At 41.5% G+C, this 22474-nt stretch overlaps 1 protein-coding gene across 1 annotated transcript in view; it reads right to left on the bottom strand.

Annotated features, from left to right (window-relative positions):
- The window catches only part of usp36 (ubiquitin specific peptidase 36), a 57130-nt gene that overhangs the window by 9715 nt on the left and 24941 nt on the right, over positions 1-22474 (bottom strand). Inside the window, exons 8-16 of the mRNA XM_061974140.1 lie at positions 12725-12807; positions 12513-12624; positions 12308-12448; positions 9921-10021; positions 9699-9837; positions 8908-9276; positions 6823-7050; positions 5045-5169; positions 4322-4972 (exon numbers count right to left, since the gene is read on the bottom strand). Of these exons, the coding sequence (XP_061830124.1) occupies positions 4322-4972; positions 5045-5169; positions 6823-7050; positions 8908-9276; positions 9699-9837; positions 9921-10021; positions 12308-12448; positions 12513-12624; positions 12725-12807 (1949 nt within the window). The remainder of the gene's footprint in view (positions 1-4321; positions 4973-5044; positions 5170-6822; positions 7051-8907; positions 9277-9698; positions 9838-9920; positions 10022-12307; positions 12449-12512; positions 12625-12724; positions 12808-22474) is intronic.

The raw sequence follows: 22474 nt of genomic DNA, 5'->3' as shown, positions 1-22474 counted from the left end.
GATTGATTAATGCACAAAGTAATAAGAGGTTAGAGTACCGTAATACCCAAAGTAAAACAATAATTTTAGACTAGATTTACAGTATAGATTGAGGTAGATTCCAAGTGCAACACTGTAAATAAAATAAACAACGCTGAGCCTGTACAGTATCCGTATTTTTCGGATTATAAATCGCAGTTTTTTTCATAGTTTTGCCGGGGGTGCGACTTATACTCTGAAGCGACTTATGTGTGAAATTATTAACACATTACCGTAAAATATCAAATAATATTATTTATCTCATTCACGTGAAAGACTAGACGTACCGATAGGAGAGGAAGGGGAGCATTGTCTACCTTTGGAGTTGGCAGAGTTGTTTAGAAGTGACACAGAGGAAGAAGATTTCATGGGATTTAGCGATTAGGAGTGACAGATTGTTTGGTAAACGTATAGCATGTTCTATATGTTATAGTTATTTGAATGACTCTTACCATAATATGTTACGTTAACATACCAGGCACGTTCTCAGTTGGTTATATTATGCGTCATATAACGTACACTTATTCAGCCTGTTGTTCACTATTCTTTATTTATTTTAAATTGCCTTTCAAATGTCTATTCTTGGTGTTGGATTTTATCAAATCAATTTCCCCCAAAAATGCGACTTATACTCTAGTGCGACTTATATATGTTTTTTCCTTCTTTATTATGCATTTTCGGCCGGTGCGACTTATACTCCGGAGCGATTTATAATCCGAAAAATACGTTATGTAAATTGGAGTCAGCTGTTTGCTGCCTTAGATGATATTCCACTCCTGTCCTGCAGGTGGTGAAAGGGCATATTACAAAGTGATTGAGCAGTCCACCATCTTCATTCAGCAAATCATGGTTTAAAAAATTTATTATTGGAACAAATACAGTATTTCTTCATACCTTGGGCTGGTCAGAGATACAATGAAAAACAAGATTAAAAATAAATACTTGTATTCAGTCATTATGAATACGTTTTTTTAAATGTTTTTTTTGGTAAGAGAACCATAAATGCAGATCCATGTTTTTTAACTAAAAGCAATTTGCACAAATAAGTGCCGTACTCCTAATACAGTGGAACCCGTTTATGTTGACAACCCTTTAACATGGCTGACTGATGTCAACAAAGAGTTTCGTCACATAACTGAATTAGTCATTATTCACACATTTACTTGTGACTTTTGCCTGAGACATATCTCGCTATGGAAGCACTAAAAACTACCAGTGTAGTGGGTTTAGACAATTCACCTACGGAACTTAAGTTATTAGAGAGTTCCGGTCGGACGGTTTTTCACAGGACACATTTCCGGCGTTGTTGTTGCACTAGTGAGCCACGGATGAGTAGATACGTTATTAATTTAAGTAAAGTCTGAATGTCATTAAAACAGTTAGCTCCATCTTTTGACACTTCTTCCACTCCCGTCTTTGCACGCTACAACAAAGATGACGGGGAGAAGACGCTGCCGAAGGTGAGCCACGTAAATAAGACCGCCCACAAAACAGCTCATTTTGAAGCGACGGTCAGAATACGACTTGAAGATGGTCTGTAAAACATCATCTATGCAACATTTTGACCAAAGAACCACCATTACATGTTATGTAGACCACAAGGAATTGTTTTCAATTTAGAAAAAAAAAATCATAATATGACCTCTTTAATGCGCCTTTTGTATGAAAATAGACCTAAATAGACCCGATCCTCGGCAGTCCACTTAATAATTCGGTGCGCCATATGGTCCGGAAAATACGGTATATATCTGTCTATTATTTGGCATATAAAGGATAATGGAATCATTTTAAAAGGGTTTACAAAGGCTCCTACTGTAATTTAGCTCCTGACGTATACGTTAACATATTGCATCATTTACAGTTGAATTATTTTGTGAAAGCTATTATTAATCTACTAACTAATCAACTGTTAATATCTGGTTATGTTGTGCTTATACTTTTGTTGTTTGGATACTTGACATGAGTTTTGGGCATTACTACAAATGTAGTTATCGATCAAATATCAAGTAGTTGCAAGAGCAGAATCCGCCATAACAATCTGTCATATTTAAAATGTTCAAGCTCATTGAATGATTACATTATAGAATCCGACAAAAACACAGTAGAGAATAATTTAAATGTTACACCGCCATCCTATTGACTCTGATTTAAATATTTTGGTTTTTGGCCCCAATGCCCTCCTGTGTCCAGGGACACATTTCCTGACTGTGTGAACAACAACAAAAACGACAAAATATTTTTTGATAATACAAAATATCGATCTAACTAACCACTACTGTCGATATTTGGATCGATCCATCCACCTTTGTTTACATTCAAGAGCTCTCGCTTGCGGTTAGCATATTCTTCTACGGTGTGTAGTGCAGCATGATTAGCTACCGTAATTTCCGGACTATAAGCCGCTACTTTTTTCCCTCGTTCTGGTCCCTGCGGCTTACACGACGGTGCGGCTTCCGGTCACCAGGTGCGCGCACTACCGAGGATGCGCGAGACCGAGGCAGACATCCGGCGCCAGGTAAGAGAGAGAGCAAAACAAAGAGTAGGAGAGCGTCAGCGACAGTTTGCGCGAAGGAAGTGTTCATGCAAACACCCTCAATATGGAAACCAAACGGAGAAGTGCATATGATGCTGCTTTTAAGTTAAAGGCAATCGATCTGGCTGTCAAAGAAGGAAATAGAGCTGCTGCACGATCATCAACGGCTTTCGAAAAGCTGGACTGCTGCGTCGTGATGATAAAGAGGACGGCGTATCGGCTGACGAAGCCGGAGCCGTTGATTCCACTGACGAAGAGGAAGGTTTTGAGAGCGAGAACAAAGGAGAGAGAGTGGCTGACGACGCCATTTTGGACCTGTTCTTCTCCGACACCGACGAAGAGGATTTCGGTGGTTTTAGTACGCAGGAGGAAGACGATGACACAATAATTAAAGACTGACTGGCCGCGGGACTGCACTTTTACTGCCGTGTTACAGGCGAGTACTTTGTATTACTTTGCACCGTTGTATTATTTGTACTCTGCACGAATGCTGTTCGCCATGTCAAAGATGTGAAAGTTTGATTGAATGATTGAAAGATTTATTGTTAATAAATGGGACGCTTTGCGTTCCCAAACAGTCATCTCTGTCCCGACAATCCCCTCCGTGGTAGCAGGAACCCCTATATACTACGGTAATTACACATCAAAACGCCTGCGGCTTATAGTCGGGTGCGGCTTATATATGGAGCAATCTGTATTTTCCACTAAATTTAGTTGGTGCGGCTTATAGTCAGGTGCGGCTTATAGTCTGGAAATTACGGTATTCTTTATCAATAATACTTGCACTAATAGTTGCCATGGAGGCGAAGACTGCTGACTTGGAAGTGGCTTTTGCCCTGCGGAGGAACATAAGTCGCTAACTCACTTGTAAGGACACTACAATGTGATTAGGGCACGGTTGTTCGCTTGTAGCGGTCAAACTTGCGGCACACAGCTCGAACGTGTCAACATGCATTATCACGATATAATGATAGCATTTAAAGCTCTAGCGCACGCTAAATTATATTGTACAGTATATCGTCTATATCACGCAACATGCTTGCCAACCCTCCCGATTTTCCCGGGAGACTCTCGAATATCAGTGCCCCTCCCGAAAATCTCCCGGGACAACCATTCTCCCGAATTTCTCCCGATTTCCACCTGTACAACAATATTGGGGGCGTAGGCACTGCCTATGGCGTCCGCTTTTCCTCCATACAAACAGCGTGACGGCCCAATCACATAATATATGCGGCTTTGACACACTCATAAGTGATTGCAAGGCATCAATCAATCAATGTTTATTTATATAGCCCTAAATCACAAGTGTCTCAAAGGGCTGCTCAAGCCACAACAACATACTCGGTCAACAACCATACAGGTCACACTGAGGGTGGCCGTATAAACAACTTTAACACTGTTACAAATATGTGCCACACTGTGAACCCACACCAAACACATTTCGGGAGAACATCCGCACCGTAACACAACATAAACACAACAGAACACATACCCAGAATCCCTTGCAGCACTAACTCTTGCGGGACGCTACAATATACACCCCCCCCCCCATCTCCCGAATTCGGAGGTCTTAAGGTTGGCAAGTATGTCACGCAATCCTACCCATTGGCTTGTACATTTTATGTTTAGAAAAGCAGACGGTGACTTGAGTGGGCAATTTTAGTAAAAAGAATGAATTTTCCACAGATGGGTGGTCCACTAAGCGGGTTCCAGTGTCGCCGCATAGTACTCTCGGCAGTTCAGAACAAACACATAGAAACTTAGACCTACCTTTGCGATGCTTCACATGAGTCTGTCTCCTGCAAAGCCTTTAGCGTCCCCTTTTTCCTTTTCCTCTTCTTTTTCTTTTTTATCGATGCGCAATTGATCGCTTGATCTTGTCGATTCATCTTGGACGCCGCTTCCGAATCTAGCCTTTTCTTTGGCCCCTCCGTTTCTTGATGGGTAGAGAGGCTCCACATGCCGGCCTGACACCAGTCCTCCTCCTCTTCGTCCTTCTGCTGCTTCTGCTTTGTGGACTCCAAATGAGATGTGACACATTCTCTCTGTGATGTCTTTGCGCTCTCTTCTTGCTCCCTCTTTCGCTTTTTCTTCTTTCTTTTCTTTTCATCGGCGGGGTTAGATTGAGCCGCTGCAGCTGGGGTTGTGTCGGGTATTGTGTCAGCTTCCACCTCAGAGTGGCGCCGCTTCTTTTTCTTCTTCTTCTTCTTTTGGTTTTGAGTCAAGGGGCCGTTAGATTCTTGCTGCTCAGGGCTGAGTAAAGACTTGGGGCTCTTTTGGGCGGGGCTGTGAAAGCCATTGAGAGAAAGGCTGGCATTTGGCATATGCGTCGTAGGGAGACGTGGGATTTGCTGTTTGAAGGATCCACTTAAGTGGGCCAAATGTGAAGAGTGGACTTTTGGGGAATGAGATGAAGCAGCTCTGTGAAAAGAGCATGCGGGTCATCATTTCAATGCACATGTGTTCCCATGTGTGACGTTTAATGATGCATACCTGTGAGTGTGAGTGGGCGAAGCAGTGGCGAAGTGGTTAGTGTGATTTGGATGAATTGGGTCTCCGGACGGTTGTCGTGGCAACGGGGGTGGCGCATCAATGCTGATCGGACTCCGGGTGAGCGCCTGCAGTTATCGACAAAAATAAAAACTTGGTGGTCTAAAAAAAATAGTCATGAACGTGACAAAAAAAAGGAGAGAATTAAATAAGGAGAAGGGAATGATAGGAAAAGATGGAGGCGGGGAGAAGCAAAGAGAAAGGGGCATGGCAGAGAACAATTAGAAATGGTTAGAAAAAAAGGAGGTAAAAAGGAAAAGAAGACAAAGTAGACTTTGTGGTTGATTAGACTGCTGCAAATAGGTTACATTGAGAGGGAAGAACATCGTTGCATTTATGCAAGTACTATAACAAAAAAAATTTTCCAGAATATTTTAGCCCTCCATTCCAATTCAAGGTCACCTTTTTAAATGTTTGGAAAACATTGTGGCCAGAATGAAAACAGAAAAATCAGCTTTTAAGGTTATTTAGCAAAACTTACCTTTTTTTTTAACAATTATTTTTGCTTACCAACAAATATAGTTTCAAATACATAGGCCCAATTATTTAATATACGCACATCTCAATGAATTAGTGAAGTGAATTATATTTATATAGCGCTTTTTCTCTAGTGACTCAAAGTGCTTTACATAGTGAAACCCAATATCTAAGTTACATTTAAACCAGTGTGGGTTGCACTGGGAGCAGGTGGGTAAAGTGTCTTGCCCAAGGACACAACAGCAGTGACTAGGATGGCGGAAGCAGGGATTGAACCTGCAACCCTCAAGTTGCTGGCACAGCCACTCTACCAACCGAGCTATACCGCCCCAATTAGAACATCCATATAATAATATCAGAGTTTCACTTTTTTGAATTGAACTACTGAAATAAACTAACTTTTCAAATATATTCTTATACATTGAGATGCTCCTGTATATACTGTATGTCTAAAATATAATTTTGATTTTCATCTAAAAGGGTCTAGAGCAGTAATTCTCAACTGGTTTGACTGCAGGACCCACAATCACCTCGAATGACAACATTGGTCATCACTTCACACAGTACAACATTTTAAGAGTGTATATTCTTAATGTTCACAGTTAGTTAAAAAAAACTCAGTACTTCATGAACTTGGAAAAAATTAAAAAAAAGATCCTAAAATCAACTTTAAAAACTTGCAAATCCAAATCTGCACCATATTGTAATTAATTGAGTTGTGCGAGTAAGAACGGCTCACAAACGAATGACTAAAAGATGATTCTTATCATTCACTTCAAAAGAATTGACTTGTTTGCAAACATCACATTTCTATCCGGCAAAGACTGGCAACCCACTGACTACAGGTCCACAACCCAAACCACCAGTTGAGAATCAATGGTCTAGAGCCGGGTTATTTCAACTTTTTCCATGGTTGGCCACATACAGTTAAAAATTTAAGGGTGAAGGTGGTTACTTGGATATATTTTGAGCATTACAACCAAACAAATGCAGGTCAATATACAGTATGTCAAGTTATATGAACAAAACATCAACATTTTAGCCTTGTGTTGTAGCAAACATTGCAAATTACTGTAATCTAACATAATACATTTATTAATAATGAAACCTTTTTTACAATACCTCCAGGGCCAATAGAAAAAAGCTATGTGCTACATTTTGGACAAAATATGCATTTTCATAGTGACAAATGTCTTTTTCTTTATCCAAAAAGGCAGTTACAGCAGGAAGGAAATTTAGTTTACCTTCTTAGCCGACAGCGCCAGTTTTTTGGCAGGTGGTGGCGACATGGGGCTGCTGGTGGCCTCGGTGGAAATGTTGTTGAGAGCGGTGGGTTTCATTTTCACTGTCCTCTGCTCCTCCGCGCTATGCGAGCGCGCCATGCTTTTGGCGGGAGACGCTACACTACCAGAACCCTTCCGAGGAGTGGAGGGAGCCTCTCCCGCTGGCGCACTCTTAGGACCCGCAATGTCCTGGTTAGTAGAATGACCACATGGCAGTGAGCAAAAGGTGCAAACTAGCATGGCACCTAAATCACTTAATATTTTTTCACTATTCAGTAGCTAATTACATTGCATTCTGAGAATATTTACAGCGCTTCACATGTTCTACATTTTGTTATGTTACAGCTTTATATTCATTTCTGTCCTCAAAATTCTACAGACAACGCCCCATAAAGACAATGTGAATGAGTTTTTTTTGGTTTACAAACATTTGCAAATTCTTTAGAAATAAAAAAATAAGATCACATGCTCATTAGTATTCACGGCCTTTGCCATTAAGCTCAAAAGTGAGCACAGATGCATCTTGTTTCAACTGATCATGCCTGAGATGCTCCTAAAGCTTAATTGAAGTCCATCTGTGGTAAATTCTGTTGGGTAGACATGATCTGGAAAGGCACACAGCTGTTTATATACACGATCCCACACTTGACAGCACAAACCAAGAATGAAGTCACCATTACCTCCCTGCTTGGCACTCAGCATCAAAGGTTGGAATTGGGGGTTAAATCACCAAAATGATTCCCGAGCGCAGCCACCGGTGCTGCTCACTGCTACCCTCACCTCACAGGGGGTGGAACAAGGTTGATGGGTCAAATGCAGAGGGTAATTTCACCACATCTAGTGTGTGTGTGACTATTTGAGTGGTACTTTAACTTGAACACTCATGCGAGACAGAATATCTACTGCCTTTAGGGTCCCAATGAGCACATTGGCCTCCATCAACCGTAAATGGAAGAAGTTTCGAACCACCAGGGCTCTTCCTAAAGCTGGTCGGCCGTCTGAACTGAGCGATCGAGGGAGAAGGGCCCTAGTCAGGGAGGTGACCAAGTTGGTCACTCTGTCAGAGCTACAACATTCCTTTGTGGAGAGAGGAGAACCTTCCAGAAGGATAACCATTTCTGCAGCAATCCACCAATCAGGCCTGTATGGTAGCGTGGCCAGACAGAAGTAATTCCTTTGTAAAAATGCAACTGGGGGAGTCTCAGACCATGAGAAACAAAATTATCTGGTCGGATGAGACAAAGATTGAACTCTTTGTGTGAATGCCAGGCATCATGTTTGGAGGAAACCATGTACTGTTCATCACCAGGCCAATACCATCCCTACAGTGAAGCATGGTGGTGGCAGCATCTTGCTGTGGGGATGTTTTCAGCGACAAGAACTGGGAAACTAGTCAGGTTAGAGGGAAAGATGAATTTGGCAATGTACAGAGACATTTTGGATGAAAGTCTGCTCCAGAGCACGCTTGAACACAGACTGTGGTGACGGTTCATCTTTTAGCAGGACCATGACCCTAAGCACACAGCCAATATATCAAAGGAATGGCTTCAGGACAACTATGTAAATGTCCTTGAGTGGCCCAGCCAGAGCCCAGACCTGAATCTCATTGAACATGTCCGGACAGATCTTCAATTGGCTGTGCACCAACGCTTCCCATCCAACCTGATGGAGCTTGAGAGGTGCTGCAGAGAAGAATGGTCGAAACTGCCCAAAGATAAGACTGCCAAGCTTGTGGCATCGTGTTAAAAAAGACTTGAGGCTGTAATTGCTGCTAAAGGTGCAACAACAAAGTGTTGTGCAAAGGCTTTGAATACTTATGTACAAGTGATTTTTTTAGTTTTTTTTTAATACATTTCAAACAGATCTAAAAAAAACTTTCACATTGTCATTATAGGGTGTGGTATGTAAAATATTGAGGACAAAAATGTGTTCATTATATTTTGGAATAATGCTGCAACATAAAATGGGGAAAAAGTGAAGCGCTGTGAATACTTTCGGGATGCACTCGATGTGCAAGAGATTGTAGGTGTTAGCTGCAAACATTACCTTTGACTCTGTGGTGTCCGCAGAGGACGAGTCTGACAGAGATTTAATTGAGGTAGACGTTATGAGGCCTCTGCTGTCGCCACCCTGCTTTTTGTCTCCGTCTGTCCTACCCATACTGGTGTTGGACGGTGTCGGCGTGCTGCAGCGCGACTGCGCTTGGCTCTGAGGAGAGGGTTTCTTCAGCTTCTTGACAGGTTCTTCAATAACTGTGGGCCCGCCTAGCTGTTTGGTGCCATTGGAGGACGACGCCCAACTGGAGAGACGGGGCTGCTGGTGCAGCGCTGGAGCGCTCAGGCCGTTTCTGGCAACGGGCAGGCCCAAACCGCCATCCATGGACTGGATCTTGCGCAGTTGTGCTGGCTCAAGTTTCTGTTGAATGCAATGTGAACTATGTAAAACAACCATCCATCTATTTTGTACCGCTCGTCCCTCTTGGGCTCACGGGGGTGGCTGGAGCCTATCCCAGCTAAATTCGGGCAGAAGAAGGGGTACACCGTGGACAAGTTGCAGGCCCAACACAGATGGACAAACAACCATGCACACTCATTCACACACTAGGGCCAATTTAGTGTTGCCAATCAACCTATCCCCAGGTGCATGTCTTTGGAGGTGGGAAGAAGTACCCAGAGGGAACCCATGCAGTCATGGGGAGAACATGCAGACTCCACACAGAAAGACCCAGAGCCCGGGGACCTTCATGTTGTGAGGCACACCCACTAACCCCTGCCCCACCGTGCTGCCCTATGTAAAACCTATGTTTGTCATTTTACATACAGAGTGTAAATATGTACCTTTGTGACCTGCGGGGAGGAGAGAGGTCCGTTCAGATTCACCCGCTTTATTTGCTCTGATGAAGCGCTGTTCTTCCCAGAATGCAACATCCCCTGCTTGCAGGTTTGCCCATCTGCATTCTTCTTAGTTTCAGGGATCCTTTAATTACCAATGCAAAAAAACTATAGAGTTTTTTGTAAAGATTAAGAGAAAAACAATTGATGGCATATGCCGGAACTCACCTCAGATAGAAAAGTACATAAGCTTGCTGGTTCAAGACCACTTTAATGTTACTAGAGTGTACCATTGAGTCATTCATTTGGTACCATTGTCCATTGCTAGCCTACAAGAACACAAGACAGAAACTATTGAAAGCAAAAACCCTCAAATAAAAACATGACACACCAAATATAAATGTTATCACTGAGTTTAGAGGTGAAACTGAGGCTCCTTTTACACTGCACAGCACACCAAATCTGATTTTTTTTGCCCTCCAGTGAACGATCTGATTTTTTTGCCTGTCTAAATGCTCCAAAGTGCTTCAAATTTGATCTTTTGGCATCAGTCAGGCCACATCAGGAGGTAGTCCTGAACATCAGGAGGTAGTCCTGAACCCAACTGGAATCGGATCTTGTCAAATGTGACTGCAGTCTAAACGCAGTGTGGCCTGAATGTCATTTTTTTGTTAGCTTTGGGCGAGCTACGTCACTCGGAAAGTCAAAGTCTTCAGCGGAAATGAATATCCGGTTTTGTTTTTAATTTAAAACGACCAAATTTTCGGTGCATCACTTGTCAATACTGCGCAAATAATAGGCTAAAAGTAATATATGAATATTATTTTGATTACGAAGAAATATTGATTGTTGAAAGACCGGAATTGACGCTGTGGTGCATTTGCTTACATGTGAGATGAAAAATAAAGCTCACATAGATCCACGCTGATGTCCGTGTCTCCTCTACTTAACAGCCATTAAAAGATTTGAACCCTCTCAAATACATTATTTTACTTTAATTTACATTCCACGTTAAAAAACACTCTTTTTTTTAAAAGGTGTTGTGACTTTTATTTTATTTTGTAGTAGTAGCGACTTCCTTTGTTTTCACTTTATCAAAGTGCGCATGCAAGTGACGTTGAGGCCACATTGGGGCCTGTCCGCGTTTACATTGGAGTCTGATAAAAATCACATTTTACTTGCAATGTAAACAGTCAGCTGGAAAAAATCAGATATAAAAAAACCCAGATTTGGGCCACTTTGGCGTGCAATGTAAACATAGTCAAAATATATCTTCAGTGTTTATCAACCAGTCATTTTATTATACAGTACCTTGGGTAAATGTCAAGTCTACAATGTCCACTAAATTGTTATAACATTGTCAAACTTAAGGCAGATAAAATTTTTGAGAACTCTAATACTGTTTTAATGTATAAAATCAATCATTAATGTTGAATATTTCAATGGCTGGTATACAATACAAACAAATATTTGTATTGATTTGAGATTTTATCAGATCAGTGGTTTCAAACACTTTTTGTTGTAGTGCACAGTGCATGACACTAGAGGTCAGTGTATACTACAGCTTCCAATATCTAAGGCATGCAGCCTGTGCAGCCTATTTAACACTATTAGTGTGCCTCCTGAAAAAAAATCTGATTTCATAATAATCATAACCAAGTATTTAAGCTTATTAAGTCAGTAAGTGAAAGTATATCTTATTATAATGATTGGGGATTTACAAAATACAAATGTACTGAGTTTTTTATCGTTATTGACACCGGTATGTGTGATAAGATTATCGCAAATCTTCAAGATGCAACTTTTTAAACAAATTTAAATAATCAGATATCGAGACTGATTTACAAAGGTGATCGATATTATGCCTAGTAAATCGATTAGCAACATTTTAAAGGTATTGATCCGTAATTACTCAAATCAATAAATGTACCCAGCTCTTGTAGAACCAAATCAGTACTTAAAAAATAATGCCGGTGCTAAAACGGTGCCTGTATCGGTACTTAAAAGATGTACTTAAATCATGCAATTTTTTTTAACATGAAAAAAACACAATCAACTTTTTGTTTTTATGGAACTTTGTGACATTCAAATTAAGCAGATTAGTAACTGAAATACTTCAATTATATAAATTAGATGACAAGTAATACATTCAAAAATAAGGAATAAAATCCACAACAAATTGTCGGAATTATAGAGAACGTGCAAGAAGTGCATTTTGTAATATTGATACTCATAATTCCGGAGGTACATGAATGCAACTTTGCACGGTGTAAAGGTCATTGGCACATAATGAGGAAGGGCGCTGTTGTTGTCGTGGCTACTTGCCAGCTTACCGTTACGGTGCTAGAAGTGTCAAGAGGGGTGCTTAAGGCGTGTTAAGGGCATTAATACGTTTATGTAGCGCCCTGACAGAAGCACACACGCTTTCGAACTTACAGGATGTAACTTGTACAATATCACCCCCAAGCATTTGTTGCAGGTGGATAAGTCTGCATTCATTTAGCACCGAAAGCTTCTTCCTTTTTAGGTGTGGTTACTACCGCCGCTCATGTTATGGAACTGCGTTTCAGTGCCCATCTCTAAAAATGATGGAAGGTCTGGCGTAACAATCTCACCTTGACATAGCAGTAGTAGTGGCCAGCATGACAGCTGTAGCCGGAGTGAACCAGAACAGCGTAGAGGCCGTACATGACAGGATCACCTGAGCTCTGAGACATGTAGGGACGGATGTTGAGGAATTCTGGATAGCCAACATCCTAAAAAAGCAGGAAAATGTTAAACAGGCGAAACAATGTGTCAAAAGTTAAATAATTTGCCAACCTTTGTTATTTTCCCTCCGCTGAAGTTGGCAAACCTCTTCAGTGAAAGCGTCAGTACATTCGATGTACGATGGACAGTGAAGCGCTTGGTTGCCGGCACTTTCTTTTTGCACCTAAATTTAAAGAAAATATTTATAAAAAAAAAAAATCCTCACTCATCTTTTAAATAGATTTACAAAAAATGCAAGAATGTGCTGGTTGTTGTGTACTTACTTTGCGCACATATAGGCATTCTCTCCACTTAAAACATCAGGTTTCACAAACAGCTCCAAGGCGCGCACAATGTTTACCGCTTGCTGCAGTACATGAGAAGAACACTTCAGTGATGCTTTAAGACATCCGGACAATAATGGTGTTGAGTTATTTTCAGTGCGGCTATACAAGCTGCACACTGACTATTCCCAAGCAGAGGTGGCCAAACGTGTAGCCTTCAAGGGCCAAAGTAAAAGTGTGACAATGGGCCGCGGGCCAAACAGTGATTTTAGCCGTATAACACACCACGTGTGAGGAGGAGTTGAGCATCATACATAAAGCTAGTGGAGATAGTATCATTAGATAGGTGGCAACAAATAAGAGGTCAGTATGTGAATGTGTGTGTGTGAATGGGTGAATGTGGAAATAGTGTCAAAGCGCTTTGAGTGCCTTGAAGGTAGAAAAGCTCTGTACAAGTATAACCCATTTACCATTTATGAATATGTATTACATTTGGGAAGCCACCCTTTGTTGGGTTAAACTTAACGACTAGGTGGGTAAGATTTGACATTGTATTTGGATGATTCTGATTCCTTGTTTCGATTCCAGTTCCCAACGATTCTCAATTCAGATTTTCTTAAAAGGCAGGGCAAATAAATTGACTGCCATTTTCTGCCAGTAGATGAATAAGAGATCGACCGATGTGTTTTTCAGAGCCGATACCAATACTGATTATTAGTAGTCAAGGAGGCCAATAACGAATATTTGGATTTTTTTACATCATTTTTAGGAAACGTCGGACCAGTAGCAACATAATGTTTTATGCACTAAAAAACATCCGGGTATTTCAGAAACACCTTTATTACATGTGTTGAATGCTGCCGGTCAGACGAGCATCAATATTCGCATTTCAAAATATGGGAAATCTCCGGAGAAAATTTGTAAACGTGTTTGTTTTTTTCAAATCAATAAAGAAAAAAATATTTAATGGCCTGGACTTGAACAAAGGTTCACTAGATCACAAGAACTCGCCATCCACAATTTCAGAGCAGTTTATGGATTTAATACAGTGTAAGCTTTCCTCATAAAGAACCCTGAAATATAGCAAAAATGTAAATAAAAACAATTCTGGCTCCTTCATGTAGCTTATAGTTTTTTCAAGATGGCTGTCACATCTTCCTGGATATATAATAATAATAAGTCTCCTATTAATCAAGATCCTTTAATAGGCCCACGCGTCGACTGCTTTTGAAGCTTGTCAAGCAGACTCCGTCTCTGCTGTAGAAAAAAAACAAAACGGGACCGGTAGGACGCTGGGATAAAAAGACAAAAACTGGATTTACCAGCAAGAATGGGAAAGGGGAAAATGGCCAGGCGGTGAAAGCAGCTCAGCAGACTGGGAATACATTCTCACAAGAACTCAAATAAATGCCCTGTCACATATTGCAACATATTATTGAAAGAGAGTAATTTTTATTCTATGTGAATTATAAAAGCAAATTGGTCTCCAGCAAAAGGGCTGCTTTCAATTGCTAGGTTGCATATGATGTCACATCAGTTTTCCTTCTTGCGGCTTAATTAACACGATAGTCAAGCAGTTTGAGCATAGCATTAGAACAAGTGAGGGTGAGTGTAGAGTTTAAACAGAAAATACTGTATTGCTGTTTTGTTCTTGGGTGTTCCAATTGTTCAAATAGAGAGATAGGAAAGAGCTTTCATTGAGTCATGAAAGAAGTGGTAACATAAAAGTAATAGTCAGGGAAAAAACAAAAGTGTTTCGAAGGAAATGGTCCTCAAAAATATTACTTTCATCAACTTGTGTATTACAATCGGACCATGCTCGTGTCTGCAGCAATCACTTTGTAAAATGTTTGAACATTTGATTTGTTTGAGAAACTTTCTGTGATGCAATGGAGTTTATTTGCTCCTATATTAGTGTTTGAGAGCAGAAGTAAATGTAAATAAAGGACAAGAGATTGCATGAGTTTGTGTTTTCTCTTTCAAAAGTACTTTTTTCTTATGAGTGTATAAATCCACTCCATCCCATTTTATTTTTTTATTTTTTTTATTTTTATTTTTTTATTTTTTATTTTTTTATTTTTTTTATGTCCTGTCCAGCTTCTCAGGCAAATCATATAGTTGATGTAGATGCCCATGTCGGCTGTTCAGATTTACTTTACAAAAGAGAAGTGTAGGATACTTCTCTTGTTGCCTTATTTGTATTTGACTTTATTAAATGTATTTATATTATCATTTAGTGCAGCCGGGCCGGAGCAGGAGGGGATAGAAAGAGAAAAAAAAAGAAGACAGAGGGGGAAATTGTGGGGACAAGAGGGGGATTAGACAGAGAGACAAAAACAACAACAGCAAACAACAACAACAATAGAGCAACATCAGCAAATATGACATGTACAAATATGATGGTAAAAGTAATAGCAAATAAGCAGTTAGCGAAAAATAAAAAATAATACAGAAATAACCATGAGCATTATTACACTACAAATGGATCAATACAAATACCAATAGAAATAGCGCTATTGATAATGAACAATACCAATAATTTACCTTTATTATCAACAATACAGTTGTTCAAATGCAACAATACATATACGTAATGATAACTTGAGATACAAAAGAATGCAGAAAAATGGAGGGGGAGAAAGAGAAGCAACCTACATTAACCTTGTAGATTGTTATAGTCACAATAGGTTAAGCTTTGTCAGTGTGCCATGTGTTACACCCAGTTTACCCTAGGGCAACAACGTTAATATATGTTTGATGCAACGTGATTATGTGCATGAGTGTAAGTATGCATATGTACTTGTATATGTACAGAATGTGTATATGTGTTTGTACAATGAATGTATATGTACAGAATGTGAATATGTGTTTGTACAGTGAATGTATATGTACAGTATGTGTATGTGTATGTTTGTATATTGAATGTGCGTGTGGATGTACGAACATTAGGTAGGTAAATATGTACTGTATTTGTGTATGTATGTGGGAGCGTAGGTACCTATGTACGTATGTGAGCATATGTGAATTTGCATGTACAATACATTCGACTCCCAGAGTGCGTGGGAGCCAGAGCACGGCCCCATCACCCCCGAGAGCCCAACCCACAAACAGGAGGCGTGGTGCCCAGGGAACCAGGGACCACCGCCCCCACGCAGCCAAGCCGGCCAGCGACAGGAACCCCAGAGCCCGACCCACCGTACCGCCCACAAGGGCCAGCAGCAGGCCGCAGACAGACGCACCCGGCAGAGGACAGGGCACGAGAAAAGCAGGGGACAGCCAGACCCCAAGCCAGCGAGAGACCACACCCCACACGGGCAGAAAGGCGAGACGCCCCGCCCGAGGGACCCAGAGACTCCCCGCAACCGGACGGGAAGACCGCCCCCGCCCCACCGGCAACCGGGCCCCCACGAGCCCACCCCCCACCCCCGGAGAGCGCGGCGAGGCCAGCCCCCGGCCACCCCACCCAAACCGGCCGCCGCAGGACCACCCAGGCACAGGGCCACGGGAACCACCCACCCCACCCGCAGGGACCCCAACGATGGAGATGGAACAACCAGCAACCGCCCCGCCGAGCCCCCCCCCCTGAGGGAGGGGAAAATTAAAAAATAATATTAATAAAATATATTAAAAAATAAATAAATAAATAAATAAATAAATTAATTAATTAAAAAAAAAAAGAATTAAAAGAAGATCACAGACATGCTGACAAACAAGGTCACTACCCCAGCAACTGGCCGACTCGCAGCACCTCGGAATACCTTGCAGCACCAAGCTACCACAATAGACGCAGGGACTAGGCCCAACAGGCCCCAACCAAGACGGGCACCCGGAAGGGATGGACAGCGGGACCCAGGAGCTCCAGACACGCAGTTCGGATGCAGTAGCCTGAGGCGTCGACCCCCGTCTGACAGGCAGGCCCAGAGCGTACCCCCAGAAATATACATACATACATGCATATATACATACACATACACACATACACGTATACATACCCACACATACACATATATACATATACATACACATATGTACACATACACATATATAAACATACATACATACACACACATATACATAGTTCGTCAGCCCCGACAGCCATCACGCGCGCGCGCTGCCATCAGTCACAACATCAGCCACACCCCTGCACCAGACCCAGCAGCCACGGGTGCCCACACCACAAACAAACGGCAGCAGAAACAGCAGCCGCAATAACCCCAGACAGCCAGCACCAGCCAATCAAATCAAAGCGATCAAAAAAAAACTGCGACCAGCAACCACACGCCACCAGGGCCACGGAGACCAGCCGGCGCCAGCCCGCCGGTCAGCCCGAACGCCAACACGCAAACAAGAGACACCAACAACCCCCCCAACCAAAAGGCCCCCCACCCCAACCCAAACCCGCACAAACACACCACCGCCCAAACAACCGAGACACAGCATCCAGACCAGACACGGGGGCTGCGCCGCCACCACACCAAGTCACCAACAGAGACCCCACAGCGCAAGGTCGGGCCACACGGGCACGGACCCCATCCAACAGGAAGTGAGACCCGCGCGACGCCACACACAAATAAATAATAAGATTTAAAAAAAAAATTAAAAAAAATAAAATAAAATAAAAAATTAAATTTAAAAAATTAAATAAAATAAAAATAAGTAAATAATAAAAATAAAAATAATAAATACATTAAAAATAAAAAAATATATATAACAATAATAAATGAATAAAAGCCTGGCAGGCCACCAGACCGCAGTCCCCGCCGGCCGACGAGGCAATGAGGGGTGCGCCGAACCCCAAACCCCCCATGCATGTGTACAAGGCCCCCAGAGTGTCTACTGTGTAGTTAAAATTAGGAGGTCAGCCGTTACAGCCGACCTCCAGTCCCTATTGATGTGTGTACTGTAGCGTGAGTGAGATATGTATGCTTGTGGGAACTAATAATGCGATTAAAATTGGGGGACATCAAGGTCATCCCATTTTAAATATTGTTTTATGATCGCTTATATATTTGCCTCTAAACTTTTCTAAATATGCTCAAATCTGCACTGATGCAGGTGAATAAACAGTAGCCTAATGGGACTCTAGACCATTGCCTGAAATCTGGAAGTGCCTCGAAGTCACGTGATTGCAATCCAGCAATTGTAGTGTAATGTTCAATGTCAATTGCTTGGATTTACATAACGTCATGTCCGGCTCATTTATTATGTGTGGTGGTCAAGTCAGCGTCTGTTCCCAATGGGTACTAGGCGCCAGTTAGCCTTTATCGAAGAGAAATGCCCTATGCTTGTGTTGTTTTCGGCTGTATGAACCGTTCAAATCGTGGAAAGGAAAAACATTTCTTCAGAAGTTCCTCGCGACAATACCAAGAAGGGCAGGAAAGTGCAATATTTCACGAAAAACGACGAGAAAAGGGAGCAGAGCCTAATAATGCACAAGTTTGCAGTGATCACTTCAATTAAGGTTTGTTTAACATACTTTTAACGTTTAGTATTTCCCATAGAAGTATTATCTTAATATTATTTGAATTTCTTAAAACCAGCCGCGTCGCCAGACAGATCAATACTGGGGCACAAGCCCCAGTAAACATTTCACCAATTAAAAAAAAAATCACTTCAGAGTTTTAAGTCTACATAGCATAGACCAGTGGTCCCCAACCTTTCTGTAACTGCTGACCAGTCAACGCTTGAAAATTTGTCCCACGGACCAGTGGGGGCGAGGCTGAGTGGCGGGATGTTTTGTTTTGTCATAAAAAAATACAATCATGTGTGCTTACGGACTGTATCCCTGCAGACTGTATTGATCCATATTGATATATAACGTAGGAACCAGAAATATTAATAACAGAAAAAAACAACCCTTTTGTGCGAATGAGTGTGAATGAGTGTAAATGGGGGAGGGAGGTTTTTTGGGTTGGTGCAGTAATTGTAAGTGTATCTTGTGTTTTTTATGTTGATTTAATTTTTTATATATATATATATATATATATCTATTTTTATTTCTTGTGTGGCCTGGTACCAATCGATCCACGGACCGGTACTGGGCCGCGGCCCGGTGGTTGGGGACCACTGGCATAGACTACAGCACACATACTACTTAGTATGGTAATTGATTGCTACTGTATTCACTCTACATAAACAATGCGCACATGGCTAATTAATATGGTAATTTATTCACGTGTAGAGACTTCAGCTGACTTTAGTGTCAACTGAAGTCGAGAGAGAGAGAGAGAGCGAGCGACAGAGAGGCAGGCGATGAGAATCACTGCGTGAGGTTAGCAGCCAACAACTTGTTAATTATATTATTTTGATTTTGATTTCACTCGATATGTAACTCCTAGATGGATATCAGAAAGTTATTCGCCCACATCAGGGATAAAGCAGCAAGGAATGAGAGGGGTAAGTGAAGTCCTAACACAAGTCTTGTCTTAAGTTAATGCTAAGTTCGCTAACGTTATTCCTTGTATCAAGACAACCATATTAATTTGCTGTACGAGCTGTCAGGGGAATTTCCAGTGAGCATGAAACATAATGTTGGTTATGGTCTGCTGGTTCTGCTCAGGACCTCTGCATCAATGATGATTTTGAGTAAGCTTGTGTGAGTTGATAGATGCAGCCTATGGATGGTGCAGTGGTTCTCAAATGGTCTATCTTCAAGAAGAAAACTTTATTTCATCATCAAGTCGTGAGCCAAAATTTTAAATCATTCAAGTTTATTTCACAGAAAAATAGCACAGTAGACCTGTCTTGTTAATCGGTTTGTCTTTGACTAAAATAATCTTGTTTTGTGACCAGAAAAATGGGTACAGCTAAAGCATCTGGTTTTGTTGCCAGAAAACATAGTAACATTTCTGTAATTGTCACCAGAAAGATGGCTAAAAATATCGGGTTTGTTGCCCCAATTAGGTTTTTTAAAATATATTTCCATGTCTGTCCTGACAAAGTGGAACAACAGAGTGCTGGAAAAGGTGAGGGAGAGATGGAAATAAAAGAACCCAGAGACGTAGGGGTGCTTTATTTTATGTTTTTACTTTTGTAAATGTTCAATTTGCAGATCCATCCATCCATCCATTTTCTACCGCTTGTCCCTTTCGGGGTCGCTGAAGCCTATCTTAGCTGTATTCGGGCGGAAGGCGAGGGTACACCCTGGACAAGTCGCCACCTCATCGCAGGGCCAACACAGATAGACAGACAACATTCACACTCACTTTCACACACTAGGGCCAATTTAGTGTTGCCAATCAACCTATCCCCACGTGCATGTTTTTGGAGGTGGGAGGAAGCCGGAGTACCCGGAGGGAACCCACGCAGCCACGCAAACTCCGCACAGAAAGATCCCGAGCCCGGGATTGAACTCAGGACCTTCGTATTGTGAGGCAGACGCACTAACCCCTCTACCACCGTGCTATTTCAAAAAGATCCATTGCTCTTCTTTTCCGCTTTTTATCAGTAATCGTTTAGAAGTCTAGAGTAAAGTGCATAAGTAGGCCAAATGCATTACCGCAGTACATTTTAGGTGGTCAATCAAAGAACAACAGTCTGGTATGATTGAATATTTTAAAGAACTATTTTTTTTTTTTATGATAAATAAGTGCTGAATATGTATTTTTTATCGCGCACTGTGCGCGCTCTCATGAATTATTTGTGCCCCAGGTGTGCCCCAGTACAGTATTAGGTCTAGTAACGCGCCTGCTTAAAACACATTTTTGCTACAAGTGTTTTGTAAAACACCAACTTGGCGAGTCTAAATAAAAAAGATTTTACCAAAGGCAGCAATCATATATGAAGCTTTCAGCAAACTCTACTATGCAAAGAGAAAGCGATTTATCAACAACACCTGAAACGCAGCTGGCTTCGCTGGGCCGAGCTCATCTAAAATGGACTGGTGCAATGTGGAAAAGTGTCCTGTGGTCTGACAAGTCCACATTTAAAATAGTTTTTGGAAACTGTGGACGTCGTGCCCTCAGGAACAAAGAGGAAAAGAGCCATCCGTATTGTTATAGGCGCAAAGTTCAAAAGCCAGCATCTGTGATGGTATGGGGGTGTATTAGAGCCCAAGGCATGGGTAACTTACACATCTGTGAAGGCACCATTAATGCTGAAAGGTACATACAGGTTTTGGAGCAACATTATCATGGACCTGCTTATTTCAGCAAGACAATGCCAAGCCATGTGTTACAACAGCGTGGCTTCATAGTAAAAGAGTGCGGGTACTAGACTGGCCTGCCTGTAGTCCTGACCGGTCTCCCATTAAAAATGTGTCGTGCAATATGAAACCTAAAATACCACAACGGAGACCTTTTTTTCAATGTGTTGCTGCCATTAAATACTAAGTTAATGATTATTTGCAAAAAAAAATAAGTGTCTCAGTTCGAACATTAAGTATCTTGTCTTTGCAGTCTATTCAATTAAATATAAGTTGAAAAGGATTTGCAAATCATTGTATTCTGTTTTTATTTATAAATTACACAACGTGCCAACTTCACTGGTTTTGGGGTTTGTATATCATTTGTATTGTATATCGCGCAACCCTAATTGGAATCAATGTTTAAAAATGTGGAAGGGTGTGGGAAAATCGGAATGTAAGACCCGGTTCTTCTCAATGCCAAGTTTGGTCCGTGGGGCACACTTTGAACACCCCTGCTTTGAAGTACAGTATATCAAAGTTATTTGTGTTGTTCCTTGAGAATGTAATAATATGTAATATAATGAAGATGTAACAACTTAGGGAAAAAATGTGAGGGACGTATAGTAGCAAATAAAGGAAAATCGCAAGTAATACAGACCCCCATAAATATGTCAGTTTTTGACACTCAGACGCCTGGGTTATGCTGCTGCATCCAGGCGCCACCTTACACTACACCAGCTCGCTCCTCCCCTTCCAAACCCTCCTGCTAGCTTGAGGTCGATTTCTTTGATTTCGTCGCAACATATAGAAGAGAATAGATAGAATAGAAAGTACTTTATTGATCCCTGGGGGAAATTTATGGCGTCACATTAGTGCCAAAAATCCGAGCGCATAAAAACTGTTATCGCGCGCTGATTCTCCACGTCGTGCGCGCGCGTGACACCCTTTTGCGCGCGCGTCGTGCCTTTTTGCGCACGCGCGGTGCCTTTCTGTGCGCGCGCGGTGCCTTTCTACGCGCTCTCTGTATACTCCTGGCATCTCTCCTCGCACTGTCATGTTTCTTTTTGGCACTTTGGGGGCGGGTATGCTTAGACGGCCCCTTCTTTCTGATTGGTCAGGCGAAAAATGCTGAAAAATGCTCAGAGCCAATCAGAAGTATAGCAGGGCGGGTCATCGTAAATACGTATCAAGATTTACGGAGGAAGAAGTGGATAAAAAAATGTCGCGCGCTAATGAAGGTTATTTCATACCACATAAACACAATACAGGGTAATACAAAATGTGACCCAAATAAATAATAAGACAACAAACACCATAATCACATCTTTCAGCCAGAACTGGTCCACCAGCAATAACATCCAACCATAACATTATTTTATATTTTCACTTCTTCTTGAACATTTGTTTTCTAATAGCTTTTAATAATGTATTCTGAAACAGTTTAAAATAATCAGAGAACTGACTAACACTGACCCTACACAACTATGTTGCACAATTAAGTCATTTTTTTTTTAAAGCGAAAGAGGTCATTTCAACAGGTACAGCATCCTATGTCATATCTACATGTAATAAGATTTGTAACAAGGCAAACCGTTTGTAAATTGGTCGAAAATCGAGCAAGTTAT

This window comes from Nerophis lumbriciformis, linkage group LG22 (assembly GCF_033978685.3).
Source record: "Nerophis lumbriciformis linkage group LG22, RoL_Nlum_v2.1, whole genome shotgun sequence".
NCBI lineage: Eukaryota > Metazoa > Chordata > Actinopteri > Syngnathiformes > Syngnathidae > Nerophis > Nerophis lumbriciformis.
The sequence above is the reverse complement of the archived record's forward strand: the minus strand, read 5'-3'. Positions and strand labels throughout refer to the sequence as shown.